The sequence below is a fragment of the Bufo gargarizans genome, chromosome 6 (assembly GCF_014858855.1).
Source record: "Bufo gargarizans isolate SCDJY-AF-19 chromosome 6, ASM1485885v1, whole genome shotgun sequence".
Lineage (NCBI taxonomy): Eukaryota > Metazoa > Chordata > Amphibia > Anura > Bufonidae > Bufo > Bufo gargarizans.
Genome location: NC_058085.1, coordinates 32,756,455 through 32,777,359, shown reverse-complemented (window position 1 = coordinate 32,777,359; position 20,905 = coordinate 32,756,455). Strand labels below are relative to the sequence as shown.

The window sequence follows — 20,905 nt, the reverse complement described above, 5'->3', positions numbered from 1 at the left end:
TTTACAAACTTTTTTAATCCTTTAGGTGTTCCACAAGAATTAATGGACAATATAGATACAATTTCAAAATTTCACTTTTTTAGCAGATTTTCCACTTTAATATTTTTTTTCCAGTTACAAAGCAAGGGTTAACAGCCAAACCAAACTCAATATTTATGGCCCTGATTCAGTAGTTTACAGGAACACCCCATATGTAATCGTAAACTGCTGTACGGGCACACGACAGGGCACAGAAGGAAAGGAATGCCATATGGTTTTTGAAAAGCCAGATTTTGCTAGACAGTTTTTTTGACACCAAGTCCAATTTGAAGCCCCCCTGATGCACCCCAGTGTAAATTCTCTGATGGTAAATTCTGATTTCTGATTAAAACATTTCCCACATTTGAACATAAATATGGCTTCTCCGCTGTGTGAGTTCTCTGTTGTATAACAAGTTCTGGTTTAAAGCTACAACTTTTCCAAGTCTGAACATGAAAATGGCTTCTTCCCTGTATGGATTCGCTGATGTTTAACAAGATCTGATTTCTGACTAAAACATTTTCCACATTCTGAACACGAATATGGCTTCTCCCCTGTGTGAATTCTATCATGTATAATAAGACTTGATTTTTTCCTAAACCATTTCCCACATTCTGAACATGAAAATGACTTCTCTCCTGTGTGAATTTTCTTATGTGAAATAAAACTTGATTTATCGCTAAAACATTTCCCACATTCTGCACATGAAAATGGTTTCTCCCCCGTGTGACTTCTCTGATGTTTAACAAGATCTGATTTCTGACTAAAACATTTTCCACATTCTGAACACGAATATGGCTTCTCCCCTGTGTGAACTCTCTCATGTATAATAAGATTAGATTTTTTCCTAAACCATTTCCCACATTCTGAACATGAAAATGACTTCTCTCCTGTGTGAATTTTCTTATGTGAAATAAAACTTGATTTAGCGCTAAAACATTTCCCACATTCTGCACATGAAAATGGTTTCTCCCCTGTGTGACTTCTTTGATGTTTAACAAGAACTGATTTCTGACTAAAACATTTTCCACATTCTGAACACGAATATGGCTTCTCCCCTGTGTGAACTCTCCCATGTATAATAAGATTAGATTTTTTCCTAAACCATTTCCCACATTCTGAACATGAAAATGACTTCTCTCCTGTGTGAATTTTCTTATGTGAAATAAAACTTGATTTATCACTAAAACATTTCCCACATTCTGCACATGAAAATGGTTTCTCCCCCGTGTGACTTCTCTGATGTTTAACAAGATCTGATTTCTGACTAAAACATTTTCCACATTCTGAACACGAATATGGCTTCTCCCCTGTGTGAACTCTCTCATGTATAATAAGATTTGATTTTTTCCTAAACCATTTCCCACATTCTGAACATGAAAACGACTTCTCTCCTGTGTGAATTTTCTTATGTGAAATTAAACTTGATTTATCGCCAAAACATTTCCCACATTCTGCACATGAAAATGGTTTCTCCCCCGTGTGACTTCTCTGATGTTTAACAAGATCTGATTTCTGACTAAAACATTTTCCACATTCTGAACATGAATATGGTTTCTCCCCTGTGTGAACTCTATCATGTATAATAAGATTTGATTTTTTCCTAAACCATTTCCCGCATTCTAAACATGAAAATGGTTTTTCCCCTGTGTGAATTCTCTTATGTGTAATAAGACTTGATTTGTTTGTAAACTGTTTCCCACATTCTGAACACGAATATGGTTTCTCCCCTGTGTGAACTCTCTCATGTATAATAAGTTTTGATTTTTTCCTAAACAATTTCCCACATTCTGCACATGAAAATGGCTTCTCCCCTGTGTGACCTCTCTGATGTTTAACAAGATCTGATTTCTGGATAAAACATTTTTCACATTCTAAACATGAAAATGGTTTTTCCCCTGTGTGAATTCTCTTATGTGTAAAAAGACTCGATTTGTTGCTAAACCGTTTACCACATTCTAAACACGAAAATAGCTTCTCTCCTGTGTGAGCTCTTTGGTGTATAGTAAGGCTTGATTTCATCCTATAGCATTTCCCACATTCTGAGCATGAAAATGGTTTCTCCCCTGTGTGAATTCTCTTATGTGTAGTAAGAATCGTTTTTTTCATAAACCGTTTCCCGCATTCTAAACATGAAAATGGCTTCTCCCCTGTGGGAGTTGTCGGATGTTCACCTCTTCTGTGTCCTTTATTTTGCTTAACAGTCTGTGATGAATCAAAAGGCAGGACTCGTTGAAACAGATCAGATTGACTGTTGCTTTGCAAGGCTGAGGGTGTATCTGGGATAATGACAAATACTTCATAAGCATCTTGTACCAGAGCATGATCATTTGCTTTTAAATCTTTAGGCATCGGAAGTTCCTTTGAGCTCATGATATAGTCATCTGGCAAGAAAAAAATAAATCATAATTTATTCAAAATCTAAGGGTCCATTCACACGTCCGCAATTTCATTCCACATTTTGCTGAACGGAATTGCGGACCCATTCATTTTTTATGGGCAGAATGATGTGATGCCCGGATCCGCAATTCCGTTCCTGAAAAAAGTAGAACATGTCCTATTCTTGTTCGCTTTTGCAGTCTTCAGACATAAACAACAGAATTGAACCAAACAGTAGGGAGGTCGGTGTGTCTGATTTTTACCCTCCAGGGTAGGTAGGTAGGAAGAAAGTCATAAAGTCTCTCAGTATTAGGCCGAATGCACACGGCCGTGGAACACGGCAGTGAGCGGTCTGTGGTATCCCAGCCTGGCATCCTGCTAAGCGCAGGAGCGTACGGCGTCATTGGATGCTATGACGCATGCGCTTTATGCTGCCGCTGCACTACAGCTATACGAGTGTATTACTGTAGTGCAGCGGCGGTATGAAACGCTCTCAACAGGATGCCAGGCCGGGATACCACGGACCGCTCACAGCCGTGTGCATTCCGCCTTAGTATTGGATATGCATTAACCCTTCCCACAGTGCTGTGCCGCTATAGCGTATATTGCAATAAACATATACATTTAGTTCAAGAATATAAAACCATATAAGTGCACACAACAGTATAAATCACAGTACAAGTTAACCCTTCAAAGTGCAATAAAGTAGCATTTTGATGGCTTTGCAGAGTAGCCAAAGAAGCAAATGTCTACAAATAACTATAGTCCAAAGTCCGCACACACTCTTAAGGGCGTTTTACATTGGCCAATAAGTGGGAACAATTTTATTATTGCGGATAGATGCTTGTTATGACATTTAATCCTGCTATGTAAAAAAGATCCTTACACAAGTGGGTGCAATTGGTTTATCTCAGTACATTTTTTAAACATACATGTCGCACAGGATCAAATGTGAGGTTTTATTGCTTTATTTAGTGCTTACTACTCACCTGGGCAGTTGTCTGTAGGAATGTCCTCTGTACTCTGCTCATCACCCCTCACATATGCCTCTGTAACATATATAATGTTCAGATCTTCACCTGGATTCTGAACCTGTAAAACAAATATTGTAGAAGTCATCAGATGGTTGTAGAAGTCGTGTGGAATATATTGTGTGATCAGAAAAGATCATTAATTATCATGACGCCCAAAAAATGACCGGACAGTAGAAGTTATGTGACACTAATATCTGCAGGTCTCCTGTATAAATATTCCAACCAGAAGACTCCAGAACCAGAAAATAGTGAGAAGATCCAGACAACATGTAATGTCTATAGTCAGCTGTACTCCTGCCATCTCCACCTTTCTCATTATACAAAGGATAAAACATATAATACTGGTGGATAAAACAAGACTGAACACAAGATCTTCACAGCCTTCTACAGATCACATGGGACATTTAATGAGACCTTATCTCCATCTACCTGATCATCCTGTGCGACATTGTGATGTTCTCCTGAACCATCCTGTGGAAGAAGAGGACTGGGACATCTCTCCGGTGTTGTTCTCTCTTCTTTAACTATAGGAAACACCTCCAGTGACTGAATTCATTCCTTACATACAGATAATGAGAGGACATGTGGATTTATTCGTGTCTATTACCTAGTGATGTGAGAGTCTGGTGATCCTCCATCATGACGTCCTTATACAGATCTTTGTGTCCTTCTAAATACTCCCACTCCTCCATGGAGAAATAGACAGTGACATCCTGACACCTTATAGGAACCTGACAACACAATGATACGGTCATCACCCAGATCCCTTCATAGTGTTCCTGTGTAATGTCCCAGCATTCCCAGCAGTGTCACCTCTCCAGTCAGCAACTCAATCATCTTGTTGGTGAGTCCTAGAATCTTCTCTCTATTGATTTCCTCATGTATCAGGGGATGAGGTGGAGGCCCTGTGATTGGGCTCAGGGTTCTTCCCAATCCTGTAGACACAGGGTCCTGACAGTTCTCACTAGAGGTCTTCTTCACTACTATGTAGTTCTGGTTATGGAGAGACAAAGTAATAAATATTAGTGTTGAGCGCGAATATTCGAATTACAAATATTTATCGCGAATATCGCAACTTCGAGAATTCGCAAATATTTAATTTATGTAAATATGTAATTTTTTCCATCTGAAGTTATAATTCAATCAACTTAAGCAGGGAGAAATGACGAATATTAAAAAAAACGAATATATAGCACTATATTGCCTGTATTGGTCGCGTAATATTCACATATTGCGCAATCATTACCTTGCTGATTTTCGAGTAAAATTAAAGAATATAGAATATAACGAATATTCAAATTTGGAAATATTCGATAAATATTCTACAAAATATAAGCGAAATATTGCAAATTCGAATATGAACCCCGCCGCTCATCACTATTAAATATCACTCCATACATACAGAGTCCCTCACCTCTCCAGTCATGTCCATCTAACATAGATAAGATGATGTAATGTGACATCCTCAGAATCTCTCACCTCTCCAGTAAGCTGTAAGAGGATCTCTAGGGTGAGATGTATTATACTCTCTGCCATCTTGTCACTGTCCTTATTCATCCTTGACGGGTCAATCAGAAGAAGGCTCTCATATAGAAGATATCCACTAAGCGGATCCTGTATTGTAGGAACTTGAATGGAAAGAAGATAAGACAATGAAAAATACTACAAAATCCGATATAAATACAGTTACTGGAGATAAAATGGGAAAACATTAACCCTTTCATGATATAGTCAGGTTTATTTGTAATGATTATTGGTGTTGCTTTTACTTAACATGATTATGAGATGCTTACATTGTTACACGTTTTTTTCTATCGGTTGTACATTTTCTTTAATACATTAACCATATACAAAACCTATAGAATTTTTTTTTAAACATTGTCAGTGTACAAAACTGGTGCGGAACTGCGCCACAATTAACACAACTAAATTGTACAGCAGCAACTGCACTGTTAGCCACTTGGCCAGGTGAGAGTTCAGCTTCCACACAACTTTATTGCTGAGGATGTAGAGTTGTTTTCTGGCCACACATTTTATTATTGATCACTGACGAAAGAGCGTAGAAGGAGGAGTCTGAGCGACAGATGAAGTATCTGATGAGGACGATGACTAGAACACTGTCATAGATGTGGACAGACTTGTTGAGGTTGCTGGCCAGTTCTATTTTCCCACTTGATCTGGTGATGTGCCTCATGTGCATAGAGCAATATGGCATTTTAAAAAGACAATTTTTTCCCAACAGCTGGGCAGAAATAGTACTACTAAGCGCGGAACTACACCACATTTACAAGTGGTACGGCAGCAACTGCACTTCCAGGCACTTGGCCAGATGGTGGTTCAGCTTGTAGACAAGCTAATTGCTGGTTGAGCAAAGTTTTCTCATGGCCACATCTTACGTTATGGATATCTCATGACGGATTAAAGGACGAGCAGGAGGAGGAGTCCGAGTAAGAGAACACTGATAATGATGACAAGGACACCATACTGCTTGGGGATGCTGGCTTCCACAAAAAAGACCAGGAGGAGGAAGACAGAGGACACACTTGTTCCAATTCAGAATGCTGTCCAGTTATATTTTCCCACAAGATCCAGTGATGCCGCCTCATGTGCAACAATAGAGCCCTGGTACCTATGTTTGTGTCTTTAACACCATGGCTTATTTCAACCTTTTCTACAAACCGGATTCCAAAGAAGTTGGGACACTAAACAAATTGTGAATAAAAACTGAATGCAATGATGTGGAGATGGCAAATGTCAATATTTTATTTGTAATAGAACGTAGGTGACAGATCAAACGTTTAATCCGAGTAAATGTATCATTTTAAAGGAAAAATACGTTGATTCAAATTTTCACGGTGTCAACAAATCCCCAAAAAGTTGGGACAAGTAGCAATAAGAGGCTGGAAAAAGTAAATTTGAGCATAACGAAGAGCTGGAAGACCAATTAACACTAATTAAGTCAATTGGCAACATGATTGGGTATAAAAAGAGCTTCTCAGAGTGGCAGTGTCTCTCAGAAGCCAAGATGGGTAGAGGATCACCAATTCCTACAATGTTGCGCAGAAAGATAGTGGAGCAATATCAGAAAGGTGTTACCCAGCGAAAAATTGCAAAGACTTTGCATCCATCATCATCAACTGTGCATAACATCATACGAAGATTCAGAAAATCTGGAACAATCTCTGTGCGTAAGGGTCAAGGCCGTAAAACCATACTGGATGCCCGTGATCTCCGGGCCCTTAAACGACACTGCACCACAAACAGGAATGCTACTGTAAAGGAAATCACAGAATGGGCTCAGGAATACTTCCAGAAACCATTGTCAGTGAACACAATCCACTGTGCCATCCGCCGTTGCCAGCTGAAACTCTACAGTGCAAAGAAGAAGCCATTTCTAAGCAAGATCCACAAGCTCAGGCGTTTTCACTGGGCCAGGGATCATTTAAAATGGAGTGTGGCAAAATGGAAGACTGTTCTGTGGTCAGACGAGTCACGATTCAAAGTTCTTTTTGGAAATCTGGGACGCCATGTCATCCGGACCAAAGAGGACAAGGACAACCCAAGTTGTTATCAACGCTCAGTTCAGAAGCCTGCATCTCTGATGGTATGGGGTTGCATGAGTGCGTGTGGCGTGGGCAGCTTGCATGTCTGGAAAGGCACCATCAATGCAGAAATATATATTCAGGTTCTAGAACAACATATGCTCCCATCCAGACGTCATCTCTTTCAGGGAAGACCCTGCATTTTTCAACAAGATAATGCCAGACCACATTCTGCATCAATCACAACATCATGGCTGCGTAGGAGAAGGATCCGGGTACTGAAATGGCCAGTCTGCAGTCCAGATCTTTCATCTATAGAGAACATTTGGCGCATCATATAGAGGAAGGTGCAACAAAGAAGGCCCAAGACGATTGAACAGTTAGAGGCCTGTATTAGACAAGAATGGGAGAGCATTCCTATTTCTAAACTTGAGAAACTGGTCTCCTCGGTCCCCAGACGTCTGTTGAGTGTTGTAAGAAGAAGGGGAGATGCCACACAGTGGTGAAAATGGCCTTGTCCCAACTTTTTGGGGATTTGTTGACACCATGATATTCTGATTCAACATATTTTTCCCTTAAAATGGTACATTTTCTCAGTTTAAACTTTTGTTCCGTGATTTATGTTCTATTCTGAATAAAATATTAGAAGTTGGCACCTCCACATCATTGCATTCAGTTTTTATTCACGATTTGTATAGTGTAGGGCTGCACGATATGGGAATTTTGTGCGATTGCGATTAGGGCCCTAAAAATTGCGATAACGATATGCGATGCGATATTTTAAAGGAATTGTGCTAGAGGTCTACTTGCTTGGATTTTCCCATATGAGCCGCTGACGCGGCTGGGTATGACATAGTTATGGGGGATCTGTGGAGGACGCTGTTATATGGGGGGGGATCTGTGGAGGACGCTGTTATATGGGGGGGATCTGTGGAGGACGCTGTTATATGGGGGGGATCTGTGGAGGACGCTGTTATATGGGGGGATCTGTGGAGGACGCTGTTATATGGGGGGATCTGTGGAGGACGCTGTTATATGGGGGGGATCTGTGGAGGACGCTGTTATATGGGGGGGATCTGTGGAGGACGCTGTTATATGGGGGGGATCTGTGGAGGACGCTGTTATATGGGGGGGATCTGTGGAGGACGCTGTTATATGGGGGGGATCTGTGGAGGACGCTGTTATATGGGGGGGATCTGTGGAGGACGCTGTTATATGGGGGGGATCTGTGGAGGACGCTGTTATATGGGGGGATCTGTGGAGGACGCTGTTATATGGGGGGGATCTGTGGAGGACGCTGTTATATGGGGGGGATCTGTGGAGGACGCTGTTATATGGGGGGGATCTGTGGAGGACGCTGTTATATGGGGGGGATCTGTGGAGGACGCTGTTATGTGGGGGGGATCTGTGGAGGACGCTGTTATGTGGGGGGGATCTGTGGAGGACGCTGTTATGTGGGGGGGATCTGTGGAGGACGCTGTTATGTGGGGGGGATCTGTGGAGGACGCTGTTATGTGGGGGGGATCTGTGGAGGACGCTGTTATGTGGGGGGATCTGTGGAGGACGCTGTTATGTGGGGGGGATCTGTGGAGGACGCTGTTATGTGGGGGGGATCTGTGGAGGACGCTGTTATGTGGGGGGGATCTGTGGAGGACGCTGTTATGTGGGGGGGATCTGTGGAGGACGCTGTTATGTGGGGGGGATCTGTGGAGGACGCTGTTATGTGGGGGGGATCTGTGGAGGACGCTGTTATGTGGGGGGGATCTGTGGAGGACGCTGTTATGTGGGGGGGATCTGTGGAGGACGCTGTTATGTGGGGGGGATCTGTGGAGGACGCTGTTATGTGGGGGGGATCTGTGGAGGACGCTGTTATGTGGGGGGGATCTGTGGAGGACGCTGTTATGTGGGGGGGATCTGTGGAGGACGCTGTTATGTGGGGGGATCTGTGGAGGACGCTGTTATGTGGGGGGGATCTGTGGAGGACGCTGTTATGTGGGGGGGATCTGTGGAGGACGCTGTTATGTGGGGGGGATCTGTGGAGGACGCTGTTATGTGGGGGGGATCTGTGGAGGACGCTGTTATGTGGGGGGGATCTGTGGAGGACGCTGTTATGTGGGGGGGATCTGTGGAGGACGCTGTTATGTGGGGGGGATCTGTGGAGGACGCTGTTATGTGGGGGGATCTGTGGAGGACGCTGTTATGTGGGGGGATCTGTGGAGGACGCTGTTATGTGGGGGATCTGTGGAGGACGCTGTTATGTGGGGGATCTGTGGAGGACGCTGTTATGTGGGGGGATCTGTGGAGGACGCTGTTATGTGGGGGGATCTGTGGAGGACGCTGTTATGTGGGGGGATCTGTGGAGGACGCTGTTATGTGGGGGATCTGTGGAGGACGCTGTTATGGGGGGATCTGTGGAGGACGCTGTTATGTGGGGGATCTGTGGAGGACGCTGTTATGTGGGGGATCTGTGGAGGACGCTGTTATGTGGGGATCTGTGGAGGACGCTGTTATGTGGGGGATCTGTGGAGGACGCTGTTATGGGGGATCTGTGGAGGACGCTGTTATGGGGGATCTGTGGAGGACTGTTATGGGGGATCTGTGGAGGACGCTGTTATGTGGGGGATCTGTGGAGGACGCTGTTATGTGGGGATCTGTGGAGGACGCGTTATATGGGGGATCTGTGGAGGACGCTGTTATATGGGGGATCAGTGGAGGACGCTGTTATATGGGGGATCAGTAGAGGGCGCTGTTAAACTGGGCACATAACTGCCTTTTGCGTGTAAAGTGTTTTACTAGTGTGTGTGTGGGTGAAACAATCTCTCTCCTAACAGGTCCGGCCTCTGTACTCACTATGAATGCAATGCACTGCAGCGAGCGGCAGCAAGCTGGCCGGCCGGCGCGTGACTGACGGCACTTAGTAACGCTCCTGCTTCCTGAAGTGGGAGGAGCGTTACTAAGTGACGTCAGTCACGCGCCGGCCGGCCACCTCGCTGCCGCTCGCTGCAGAGCATTGCATTCATAGTGAGAACAGAGGCCGGACCTGTTAGGAGAGAGATTGTTTCACCCACACACACACACACACACTAGTAAAACACTTTACACGAGCTGGCCGGCCGGCGCGTGACTGACGTCACTTAGTAACGCTCCTGCTTCCTGAAGTGGGAGGAGCGTTACTAAGTGACATCAGTCATGCGCCGGCCGGCCACCTCGCTGCCGCTCGCTGCAGAGCATTGCATTCATAGTGAGAACAGAGGCCGGACCTGTTAGGAGATTGTTTCACCCACACACACACACTAGTAAAACACTTTACACGCAAAAGGCAGTTATGTGCGCGGGGCCCCTTTTACATATAATCGCGGCATTTTCCTGTCGGCCAAATCGCCATAATCGCATTTGCCGATTATCGCGATTTGATTATTTTTTCGATTTATCGTGCAGCCCTAGTATAGTGTCCCAACTTTTTGGGAATCCAGTTTGTACACCAGGCCAGTTTTCATCTTTCTGCACGGGCCATTTTTTGCAAATCCAACATGTGTCACTTTATGTGGTAATAACTTTGGAACACTTACTTATCCAAGCCATTCTGAGACAGTTTTCTCGTGACACATTGTACTTCATGACAGTGCTAAATTTGAGTCAATATATTTTTCCTTTATTTATAAAAAAAATCCCAAATTTACCAAAAATGTAGAAAAATTCACAATTTTCTAAATTTGAATTTCTCTACTGTTAAGACAGCTAGTAATGCCTCATACAATTGTTATCAGTCACCATTCCTCATATGCCTGCTTTATGTTGGCATCATTCTGTAAATGTAATTTTTTAGGACATTTGAAGGCTTAGAAGTCATTTTTTAAATTTCAACAAAATTTCCAAAACCATTTTTTTAAGCACCAATTTAATTATAAAGTGATTTTGAGGGGCTTACATAATGAAAATATGATACCCCAGAGTGGCATTGCCACCTTTGTCTGGCCCCCCACTATCTTCAATGGTGTATCCTGTGTCATTTTATACATCTAGTACAGTGATGGCGAACCTTTTAGAGACTGAGTGCCCAAACTGCAACCCAAAACCTACTTATTTATAGCAAAGTGCCAGCACAGCAATTTACCCTGAATCTTCCATGTACTTTATCATTTAACTATAATAGCCTGCCTACATTCAGTGCGCTGCCTGTGCTGTTCATAGTGCGCCTGCGCTGATGAATGGCAGGAAAAGTCTAAGGCATATTGGTAGACCATAGACTTTTTCCAGAGTGTGGGTGCCCACAGAGAGGGCTCGGAGTGCCACCTCTGGCACCCGTGCCATAGGTTCGCCATCACTGATCTAGTATCATGTCCTGCATAATGTTTATTTGTATTTCTTACTTTATCATGTTAAAGTCTAATGTGCCTGGTTTACCAGCAGATGGGGGCAATCTTGGCAGAGTTAGTTTCCCTAGAGAGGAACCTTCTAGTTCCATTCCAGCCCTCTCTAGAGAGGGAGGAGTTTAATGTTAGTGAAGGTTAGAGTAGATTATCCCCTTGTAAGGGGAAGCAGCAGGCCCTCGTCCCTTCTGGACGAGCCTGCAGAAGTCAGTCTAAGCTACCCCATTTTGGGGAGAGGTTGTGTCTAGAGCAGTCCTTCCAAGAGGAAGGCTGTGTGTTGGTCAGAAGAGCAGTCTGCTCTGCTGGGCCCAGAGGCCTAAGCCGAGTGCCTTTTAAACCAGGAATAAAGATTCCCTGGATAAAGATAAAGAGAGAAAGAGCTAAAGACAAAGATAACAGAAAGAGACAGATCAAGATAAAGACAGACTTCAAAGAGTAAGAAGTTGCCGCAGAAAGCAAAAGGAAAGGTTCCTATTTAATCCAGTCAACATAGCAGAGATGAGTGAGTACAGATGTAGCAGAGCTGATTGTGTTTGCCTACCAGACATTAAGCCTAAGTCTGCTGATAACCAAGAGAAAGTTGGAAGATTGTTTCCTGATGAAAGTTTGCCATGTAAAGCTGTTAACTACTTTAATACAAGTCTGAACTCCATTTCTTCTACCAAATCCCTCAACTGTTAACCCTTTTATCACTGCTTCGGGTGACGCCTGGGGTTCCGGAAATCCAGGTAGGAGCACTGTGACAAGTGCAAAAGCCGCACCTAAAGGGACACTATAGGCAACCCTTACACCACTCTGGCAATCATACACCTGGGTCCCACAATCACCTTCTACATAGGGGGATCTAATCCCTCGTTGCTGAAATGCAACTGGCGTCACAACAAAAACTCTAAAAAAAAAAAAAAACTCACAAAAAAAACTCACATAACACCTGTAGAAGAGACCCCTGGCTCCGGACCGGCTCGTTTCAGAAACCACCCATAAATGACCCCATTTTAGAAACTACAACCCTTAAATTATTATTGTTAACCCTTTAGGTGTTCCACGAGAATTAAAGGAAAATGGAGACGAAATTTCAACATTTCATTTTTTTTTATGCCGATTTTTCATGTTAATCAATTTTTTCTTGCAACACAGCAAGGGTCAACAGCAAACTAAACCTCAATATGCATTACTCTGATTCTGTAGTTTACAGAAATACCCCATATGTGGTGGTAAACTGCTCTATGGGCACGTGGCAGTGGTCAGAAGGAAAGGAGCGCCATATGGAATTTGGAGGCAGATTTTGCTAGAATGGTTTTTGGGCACCATTTTGTATTTGAAGAAACCCTGACGTACCCCTAAAGTGGAAACCCTCAAAAAGTGACCCCATTTTGGAAACCACATTCTTCAAAGAATATATTAAGGGGGGGTACTGAGCATATTGACCCCCTAAGCGTTTTAAGGAATTTGAAAACACTTGGCTGTGAAAATTTAGTTGAAATAAAATGTTGCTTTAGCCCCAAATTTTTCATTTTTACAAGAGGTAACAGGAGAAAAAGCACCCAAAATTTGTTTCCTATTTTCTCCTGAATACGGAATCACCCCATATGTGGTGGTAAACTGCTGTGGGGGCACATGGCAGGACTCAGAACGGAAGGAGCGCCATATGGCTTTCGCAGTACAGATTTTGATGGATTGGTTAATGGGCGCCATTGTTTTTTTTTTTTTTGTGATTGTCTTATGTGGGGGCTCATTTTTTGCGTGATGAGGTGACATTTTCGTTGGCACCATTTTGGGGTACAAAATACTTTTTGATCGCTTGGTATTACACTTTTTGTGAGGCAAGGTGAAAAAAAGGCTGTTTTGGCATAATTAAAAAAATATATTTTTTTACAGTATTCACCTGAGGGGGCATATAATGTTATATTTTTATAGAGAACATTGTTACGGATGCACGATACTCAATGTCAATTACAGTATTTTTATTTTTGTTAATTTTTACACAGTAAATGCATTTTTGAACAGAATGAAATCTTTTTGTGCTACCATTTTCTCACTGCCCTATTTTTTTTTATTTTTCTGGCGATGGTCTTAGGTAGGGTCTAATTTTTTGTGGGAAGAGATGGAGGTTTAATTGGGGTACATAAGATTTTTTGATCGCTTGGTATTACACTTTTTGTGAGGCAAGGTGACAACATTTTTTATTACTTACCGGTAATTTGATTTTACAGAGCCCATGACAGCACCACCGGAGAGAAGGATCCGCCCCACAGAGACAGGAAACCTGCATAATAAAATGGGTGGACACTCTAGTATCACTCAAGTATCGGAGGAAGGCCACCAACATATGTTAGACATGTAATAAAACATTTTATTTGCAACACCCGTGCAATATAGAAGGACCACCAGGGAGGGAAAACCAGGGTGCCGTCATGGTCTCTGTAAAATCAAATTACCTGTAAGTAATATCATTTTTGCCTATCGCCCATGACAGCACCACCGGAGACTTACTAGAGTAATTCCTAAGGGTGGGAAGTAGAGAGAAGAACCCCTTTACCAAAGGAAGAATCACCAAAAAAAGCTCAAGTCCAGCCTTGATGGAAATGGCTTGGATCTCACCAATCCTGCCGGCGGAAGTCAAAGCTATCAAAATGGCCAGCTTCAAATTTAGATGCCTAATTGAGATGGAATCAATGGGTTCAAAGGGGGGCCCAGATAAAGCTTTCAACACCACTTCTAGACTCCAGGGGGGGCCCTCAGAGCCGAAACTAGAGAAGACCTCTCTATGGCCCTGAAAAATCTGGAAACCCAAGGGCTCCCGGCTATGTTCTGGTTAAACAGAGTGGACAGGGCAGAGACTTGAACTTTCAGGGTACTGATTGCTAGACCTATTTCTAGACTTTTCTGAAGGAACTCAAGGATAGTATGCAGAGGAGCAACTGAAGGAATGTCCCTCAACTGGATCTGGGCGAAATCTAGAAATTTGTGCCAAATTCTGCTATAAATCCCTACTGTAATTAATTTGCTTTTTAGCAGGGTAGAGATTAGAGCATCTGAGAACCCTTCCTTTTTTAATAGCCACCTCTCAAAATCCAGGCCGTTAAGTGTAAACTGTCCACGGCCGAAATCGAGGCGCACACACTCTTTGCCAGACTCAGAATGACATAAGCTTCTTCCATGAGGGCTCTGCATCTTGTCCCTCCCTGTCTGTTCAAATAGGAGACTACATTCTGTTGTCCGAAAGAATCCTTAGGTCCCTTCCTTTTATCTCTGGGAGGGAGGCCATCATTGCCAGGCCGACAGCCATCAACTCTTTTAGATTGGAGAACTTTGCTCTCTGTAAGGGGTCCCAATGACCCTGGAAAGAAGTTCCCTGAATGTGAGCACCAGACCCCCAAGGACTTGTGTCCGTGGTCAGGCAAACTAACCTGTTAGTCTTCCACGGGGCACCCCGGATAAGATTCTCCGTATCTAGCCACCAGGATAGCTTCTGGAGAGTCTGGACTGAGATCTTCAGCTTTGAGTCTAAGGACCTGCTTCCCTTCCAACTGGACGGGATTTCCCACTGTAAGGCCTCATGCACACGAATGTGCCGTTTTTTGTGGTCCGCAAACTGCGGATCTGCAAAAAACGGAAGGCGCAAGCAATATAAATGCCTCTTCTTGTCCGCAAATCGTGGACAAGAATAGGACATGTTATATTTTTTTTGCGGGGCCGCGGAACGGAGCCACGAATGCGGACAGCACACTGAGTGCTGTCCACATCTTTTGTGGCTCCATTGAAACGAATGGGTCCGCTTTAGAGCCGCCAAAACGGCGGCTCGGATGCGGACCACAACAACGGCCGTGTGCATGAGGCCTAAGGCTCTGGAGTGTAGCTGTGCCCATCTTACTGCCGGGATGCAAGATGTGAGGGAGCCGAGGACTGACATTGCTGCTCTTATTGAGGTAACTGGTCTCCTGGTCAGTTTTCTGATCTTGTTTTGAACGATATCCACCTTTTCTGTAGGTAAAAAACTTTTTGGGAGAGATAAGTTTAGGAATAAGCCTAGGAAGGTCTGCCTGGGGTCTTGACTTCTCTTCGTTGATTATTATCCAACCCAATCTGTTTAAAATGGACCGGACTTCTGATACTGCTGAATTGCAGGCTTCTTCTGTCTGTCCTACAACTAAGAAGTCGTGTAGGTAAGGGATAAAGAGAATATCCTTTTCCCTTATGTGGGCCGACATTTCCGCCACCAGCATTGTGAACACCCTCGGGGCCATGGAAAGGCCAAAAGGGAGAGCCTGAAATTGAAAATGTTCCAGTTGACCTTTCAGATAGATTGCCACCCTTAGGAACCTCTGATGGGGACGTGGTAGTACGCACTTTTAGGTCGAGAACGGCCATGAAGCACTGAGGATATAGGAGGTCGATTGGTGATCGTATAGTCTCCATCCTGAAACTTTTGGGTTGAATAAAGGGGTTTAATTTTTTTAGATTTTTAATGGTTCTGAAAGAACCATCCGGTTTTCTGACCAGAAAAAGCGGCGAGTAAACCCCTTGCCCTCTTCTTTTGTTACAGGGGTTAAAACCGATTTTCCTATTAGAGCTGAAGATGGATTGACGGTTGGTAAGAATCTGGCAGGAGGAGATTGAAGGAATTCTAATTTTAAGCCCTCGCCGATGGCATCTAGAATCCAAGGGCTTAGGGAAATTTTCCTCCATTCTGCTAAGAAGTCCTTGAGTCTGCCCCCTACTGGAGTTCTGGCATCATTGCTGGTCTGGTTTTCTCTTATCCGAGGAGGACTGGTGCAAGAAAAAGTTCCTGCTTTTTCTCTGACCTCTGAAACGGTCTTCCCTGGCCTTTCTATCCTGTTCCTGGTTACCCCTAAAGGGACGACTGAATACATTTTTATAAGAAAAAGATCCCTGGAAACCAGGAAACTACTTCTTTTTGTCTGCCGCCTTGTCCAGAAGATCGTCTAAGCTCGGACCAAAAAGGTATTCCCCCTTACATGGGACTCCACAGAGTTTCGATTTGGAAGCAATATCCCCACTCCAATTTTTTAGCCATAGCGTTCTGCACGCTGAGTTAGATAAAGCTGACGATCTGGCTGCCAACTTAACTGAGTCAGCAGAGGCATCCGCCAGAAAGTCAGCTGCCTTCCTAATCGTAGGGAGGGAGGTCAAGATATCTTCCCGGGGGCACCTATTTTTTAACTGAGACTCCAGCTCGGCTAACCAGACAACAATAGACCGGGCCGTACAAGTAGAGGCTATGCTGGGCCTAAAGGAGGAGGTTGATGCCTCCCAAGCACCTTTAAGAAAGGCATCCGCCTTTTTATCCAGAGGGTCCTTTAATATTCCTGTGTCCTCAAATGGTAGTGCCGTCTTCCTGGAGACCTTGGATATAGCCACATCAATTCTAGGCGCCTTATCCCAAGAGGCAGAATCTTCATCTTTAAAAGGATATTTACATTTACATTATTTGATATAAATACCCTCTTATTGGGTTTTCTCCACTCTCCTTTTATTAAAGCAGACACATTTTTATGTACTGGAAAGGTACCATGTTGTCTGGACTCCAACCCCCCAAACATAATATCTTGAAATGAGCGTGGTTCCCGAGTTTCCTCTATGCCCATGGTCGAGCGGATGGCTTTAAGGAGCTTTTCAGTGTCTTCTACAGGGAAACAGGGTCTCCCCCCCATTTCTTCCTCCCAGAAGAGGTCTGAGATGAAACATCAGAAGGCCCAAATACCGAGGAATGGGCCTCCCCCTCGTCCGATGAAGGAGGTTCCCCAGAGCACTCTCTACGCTTAGGTCTTTGCTGTTTTTTGGCAGCCTGGAACACGTTAACTTCTGAGCAGACTAATGCTTGTAGGCACTTGTAAAAAGAGGGGGATTCCTCAGCCACCGTCTTATCTATACAGGGCTGGCACATTTTCTTATCCCAGTCAGAAGATAACCCCGCTCTGCATAAGGCGCACTCCTTATTCTTTTTAGAAACTACTTTTTGGGGCCTAACTTGAGCAGGAGGGACAGTAGGCTTCTCAGAAAGCTTGTCATCTTCCATACCTGCAGGATAGAAGTTCAGCCCAGGTCAGAAGGGAGACGCTGGCCGATGAAACTCGCACTCTACTCATAGGGCGCCTGGAGATGATGTCACAGCCAATGCACTGAAGCCGGTCACGTGACTTCAGGAGCGCTTCACAGCCTGCTCATAGCCGGAGCCACTCCTCTTCCTCCCCCTGGTGGCCGGCGTATCGTCTTCCGGGCGCATACAACAATGCTGCCCACGTCTCCAGAGCTCCCGCACACTGAACGCCCCCTCTGGAGCTCAGCTGTGCCTCTGCCTGCCCTTAGCGCACCACCGGATGCCGCCAAATTTACAAGGGACTCGCAGGTTAGTAGGGGAGAGCCACCAGAGGGAAGGATCCATGCACACCGTACGCTGCAGGCTTCCCATCAGAGACAGGAAACCACACTGAAGGGGAGGAGAGTGTTTGCCCATTTTATTCTGCAGGTTTCCTGTTTCTGTGGGGCCGATCCTCCTCTCCGGTGGTGCTGTCATGGGCGATAGGAAAATATGGCTGTTTTGGCATAGTTTTTTTTTTTTTTTTACAGCATTCACCCGAGGGGGCATCTCATGTTATATTTTTATAGTGCAGGTTGTTACGGACATGATGATACCTAATGTGTCTATAATTTTTATTTTTGTTAAGTTTTACACAGTAAATGCATTTTGAACAGAATTAAATCTTGTTTTTGTGTTGCCATTTTCTGAGAGACATATTTTTTTTCTTTTTTGGGCCATTGTCTTAGGTAGGGTCATATTTTTTGCGGGATGAGATGACTGTTTGATTGGTACCATTTTGGGCTAAATACGTCTTTTTGATCATCGCTTGGTATTGCACTTTTTGTGAGAGAAGATTACCAAAAATGGCTGTTTTGGCACTGGTTTGTTTTCATTTTTAGTGACAGGGTAGATCATGTAATATATTTATAGAGGCGGTCGATACGGACGCAGCAATAACTTATATGTATACTTTTCTTTTTTTCCTATTTTTTTAAATACTTAATTATGGGAAAAGAACGCTTTTTAAAAAATTTTAACTTTAAGATTTTTTTAATATACAATACTTTATTTTCACGTACTTTTTACTTTTTGTTTTCCCCCACAACTTTTGGGGGTCTGATCCCCTGTACAATGCATTACAATACTTGTATTACTTGTAATGCAGTGTATAAAAGTTTATTACTCACTGTAATACATTTACAGCCTTCCTGTCTGTGAGATCCAGCCTCCTCGCCGGCTTATATGGAAGGCAGCCCCGATGCCTGTGGAAGCTTTTCCTGCTATAGCAGTGCGGGGACCCGATGGGGAAGGGAAGGTAGCTCCCTCCCTCCACACACCCCGCACATTCAGCGGTCAGCGCTGATAGCGGCATAGTAAGGGTTAATGTGCCGGCGCATACAGCAGGGGTCCGGCTAACGGGAACAGTTGGTCCCCTGTAGCTGATAGGGCAGGCGCAGCTCCTACACCCACCCGATCAGCGCGCCATAGTACTACGCCGCTGGTCGGGATGTTACTTCCCGCAGCGCGGTATTATTACAGCACTGGTCGGGAAGGGGTTAATCCAGCAGATCTGTGTTTTTTTGTGCTGGCCTGATTGAGATAAACTTGCATTGCAGGAGATACTTGCACAGATCTAGAAGCAGACGAGCTTGGCATAAGCCCGACACGTCTTGTGCCTTTGCTCACAGAATCAAAAGTATCACCAGGTCCTGAGCTGACCAGGAGATCTGCCCCTGTCACTCCTCTTGGAGGTTTGGGCCTTCCGTTTCCTGTGCTCTTTATTGCTGCTACAGCCACCACCCTCCTCATCTGATGTCTCCTCTTAATCATCCCGATCCAGCTCCTAGTTCCTGTACAACACACAATTATCATCAAAGTCCTGTCTCCATCACTTTTATCAGACTGTAAGGGTCCATTCACACGTCCGCAATTTCATTCCGCTTTTTGCGGAACGGAATTGCGGACCCATTCATTTCTATGGGGCACTTCCAGGTCCGCAATTCCGTTCCCGAAATAAATTGCGGACAAGAATAGATATATTCTAAGTACCGGAACGCACATTGCCACTGTCCGTGTTTTGCGGATCTGCGAATCCGCAAAACACGTTATGGAAGTCTGAATGGAGTCTAATACGTCCTCAGCTCATTGACGCTCCTCCCAATTCCCAACTCTGTATTTGGTCTGAGTGCCACTGTCACAACCACTGCCCATACCTCCATCACCATGCCTTGTTGTCCTCAATAATGTGGAACTTATCGGCAGCGAGGGAGAACTGTGGTGCTGCTACTGCTGTTTACACTACTACCCACATGCTAACTCTGGCAGGCATTTTGCACTCTTATGTTTACCACACATTTTATTATGAGGCCTTCAAATGAAAAGTCCCGGGTTTAATACACAGATTATTAAACAGTACTAGAAAAATTGCAAGTGTTTTTTATATACTTTAAAATTATAGGCACAATTAAATGTTTCTTCCCTTCTACAAACACACTACACACTGGTATTGATAATTTAAAATGCGTAGAATAAAACTGCCCAATTACTGCAATTATTGCAGCATATGCTCAGTAATATGCATGGTATCATGACACAAGAAAGTGCATTAATAGTTAAAGGGGCTATCCGATTCCTGAAATGCCCCCCCATATTCCCGGGCCCCTCACACACAAAATACTGACCTTGCCAGCACCTGCATCACTTCTGGTTCCTGCATGGCCGCAGCTGCTTCTCCCCATGCGCAGATGAAAACATGCAGTTTTGGGAGGGGCAGCCATGGGCAGGCGGCGACAAGCCTCCCTAGCATCGCAGGTTTTCGCACAATTCATGTGAAATTAATGGCCAGAACTTTGGATTTGTTTGGCATAGAAATTTTAGGGAAATTCATAAAGAATCTGATCAGTTTCTAATTGATTCGCTCATCTCTACTATAGACCTTATCTTACCCAGTAACTATTAAAATATCGCCATATTTATCCTACATGCCTTACAAAAATAAATAATTCCAGAATTGTGGGGTTTTTTCATGAAAATTGTAATGCATGTTTTTTTCCCTTCCAATCCATAAATAATTTTGTTACAGTATCGCAATACATTAGATGGAACATTAACCTCTTAAGGACACCGGGCGTACAGATACTCCCTGATCTCGGAACAAGGTGCCTGCTCAAATCATTGAGCAGGCACCCTGGGACAATGCACGGGGGAGGGGGGTGTCCCGTGACCCCCCCCCCGTGTCAGCGATCGCCGCAAACCGCAGGTCAATTCAGACCTGTGGTTTCTGGCTTTTACGGGAGTTGCCCCCCCCCCCTCGGCCCCCCCCTCCCTCCCTCTACTGTATTAATTTCATTGGTGGCCAGTGCAGCCCCCCCCGGCCCCCCCTCCCTCCCTCTACTGTATTAATTTATTAATTTCATTGGTGGCCAGTGCGGCCCCCCTCCCTCCCTCTACTGTATTAATTTCATTGGTGGCCAGTGCGGCCCCCCTCCCTCGCTCTACTGTATTAATTTTATTGGTGGC

At 44.3% G+C, this 20,905-nt stretch overlaps 1 protein-coding gene and 1 long non-coding RNA gene across 2 annotated transcripts; both read right to left on the bottom strand.

The window, feature by feature from the left end:
* Positions 1-320: 320 nt before the first annotated feature.
* Positions 321-4,094, bottom strand: LOC122941659 (zinc finger protein 260-like). Its single transcript, XM_044299067.1, has 4 exons — positions 4,039-4,094; positions 3,861-3,955; positions 3,387-3,489; positions 321-2,402 (listed from the first exon to the last, which is right to left on the bottom strand). Exons 1-4 carry the CDS (start codon positions 4,070-4,072, stop codon positions 448-450), a joined length of 2,187 nt encoding a protein of 728 aa, XP_044155002.1. The 5' UTR covers positions 4,073-4,094; the 3' UTR covers positions 321-447.
* A 156-nt stretch (positions 4,095-4,250) lies between these two features.
* On the bottom strand, positions 4,251-13,614 carry LOC122941709. Its single transcript, XR_006390501.1, has 3 exons — positions 13,538-13,614; positions 4,911-5,059; positions 4,251-4,424 (listed from the first exon to the last, which is right to left on the bottom strand). It is a non-coding gene; the product is annotated as an uncharacterized LOC122941709 (long non-coding RNA).
* Between the last annotated feature and the right edge of the window lie 7,291 nt (positions 13,615-20,905).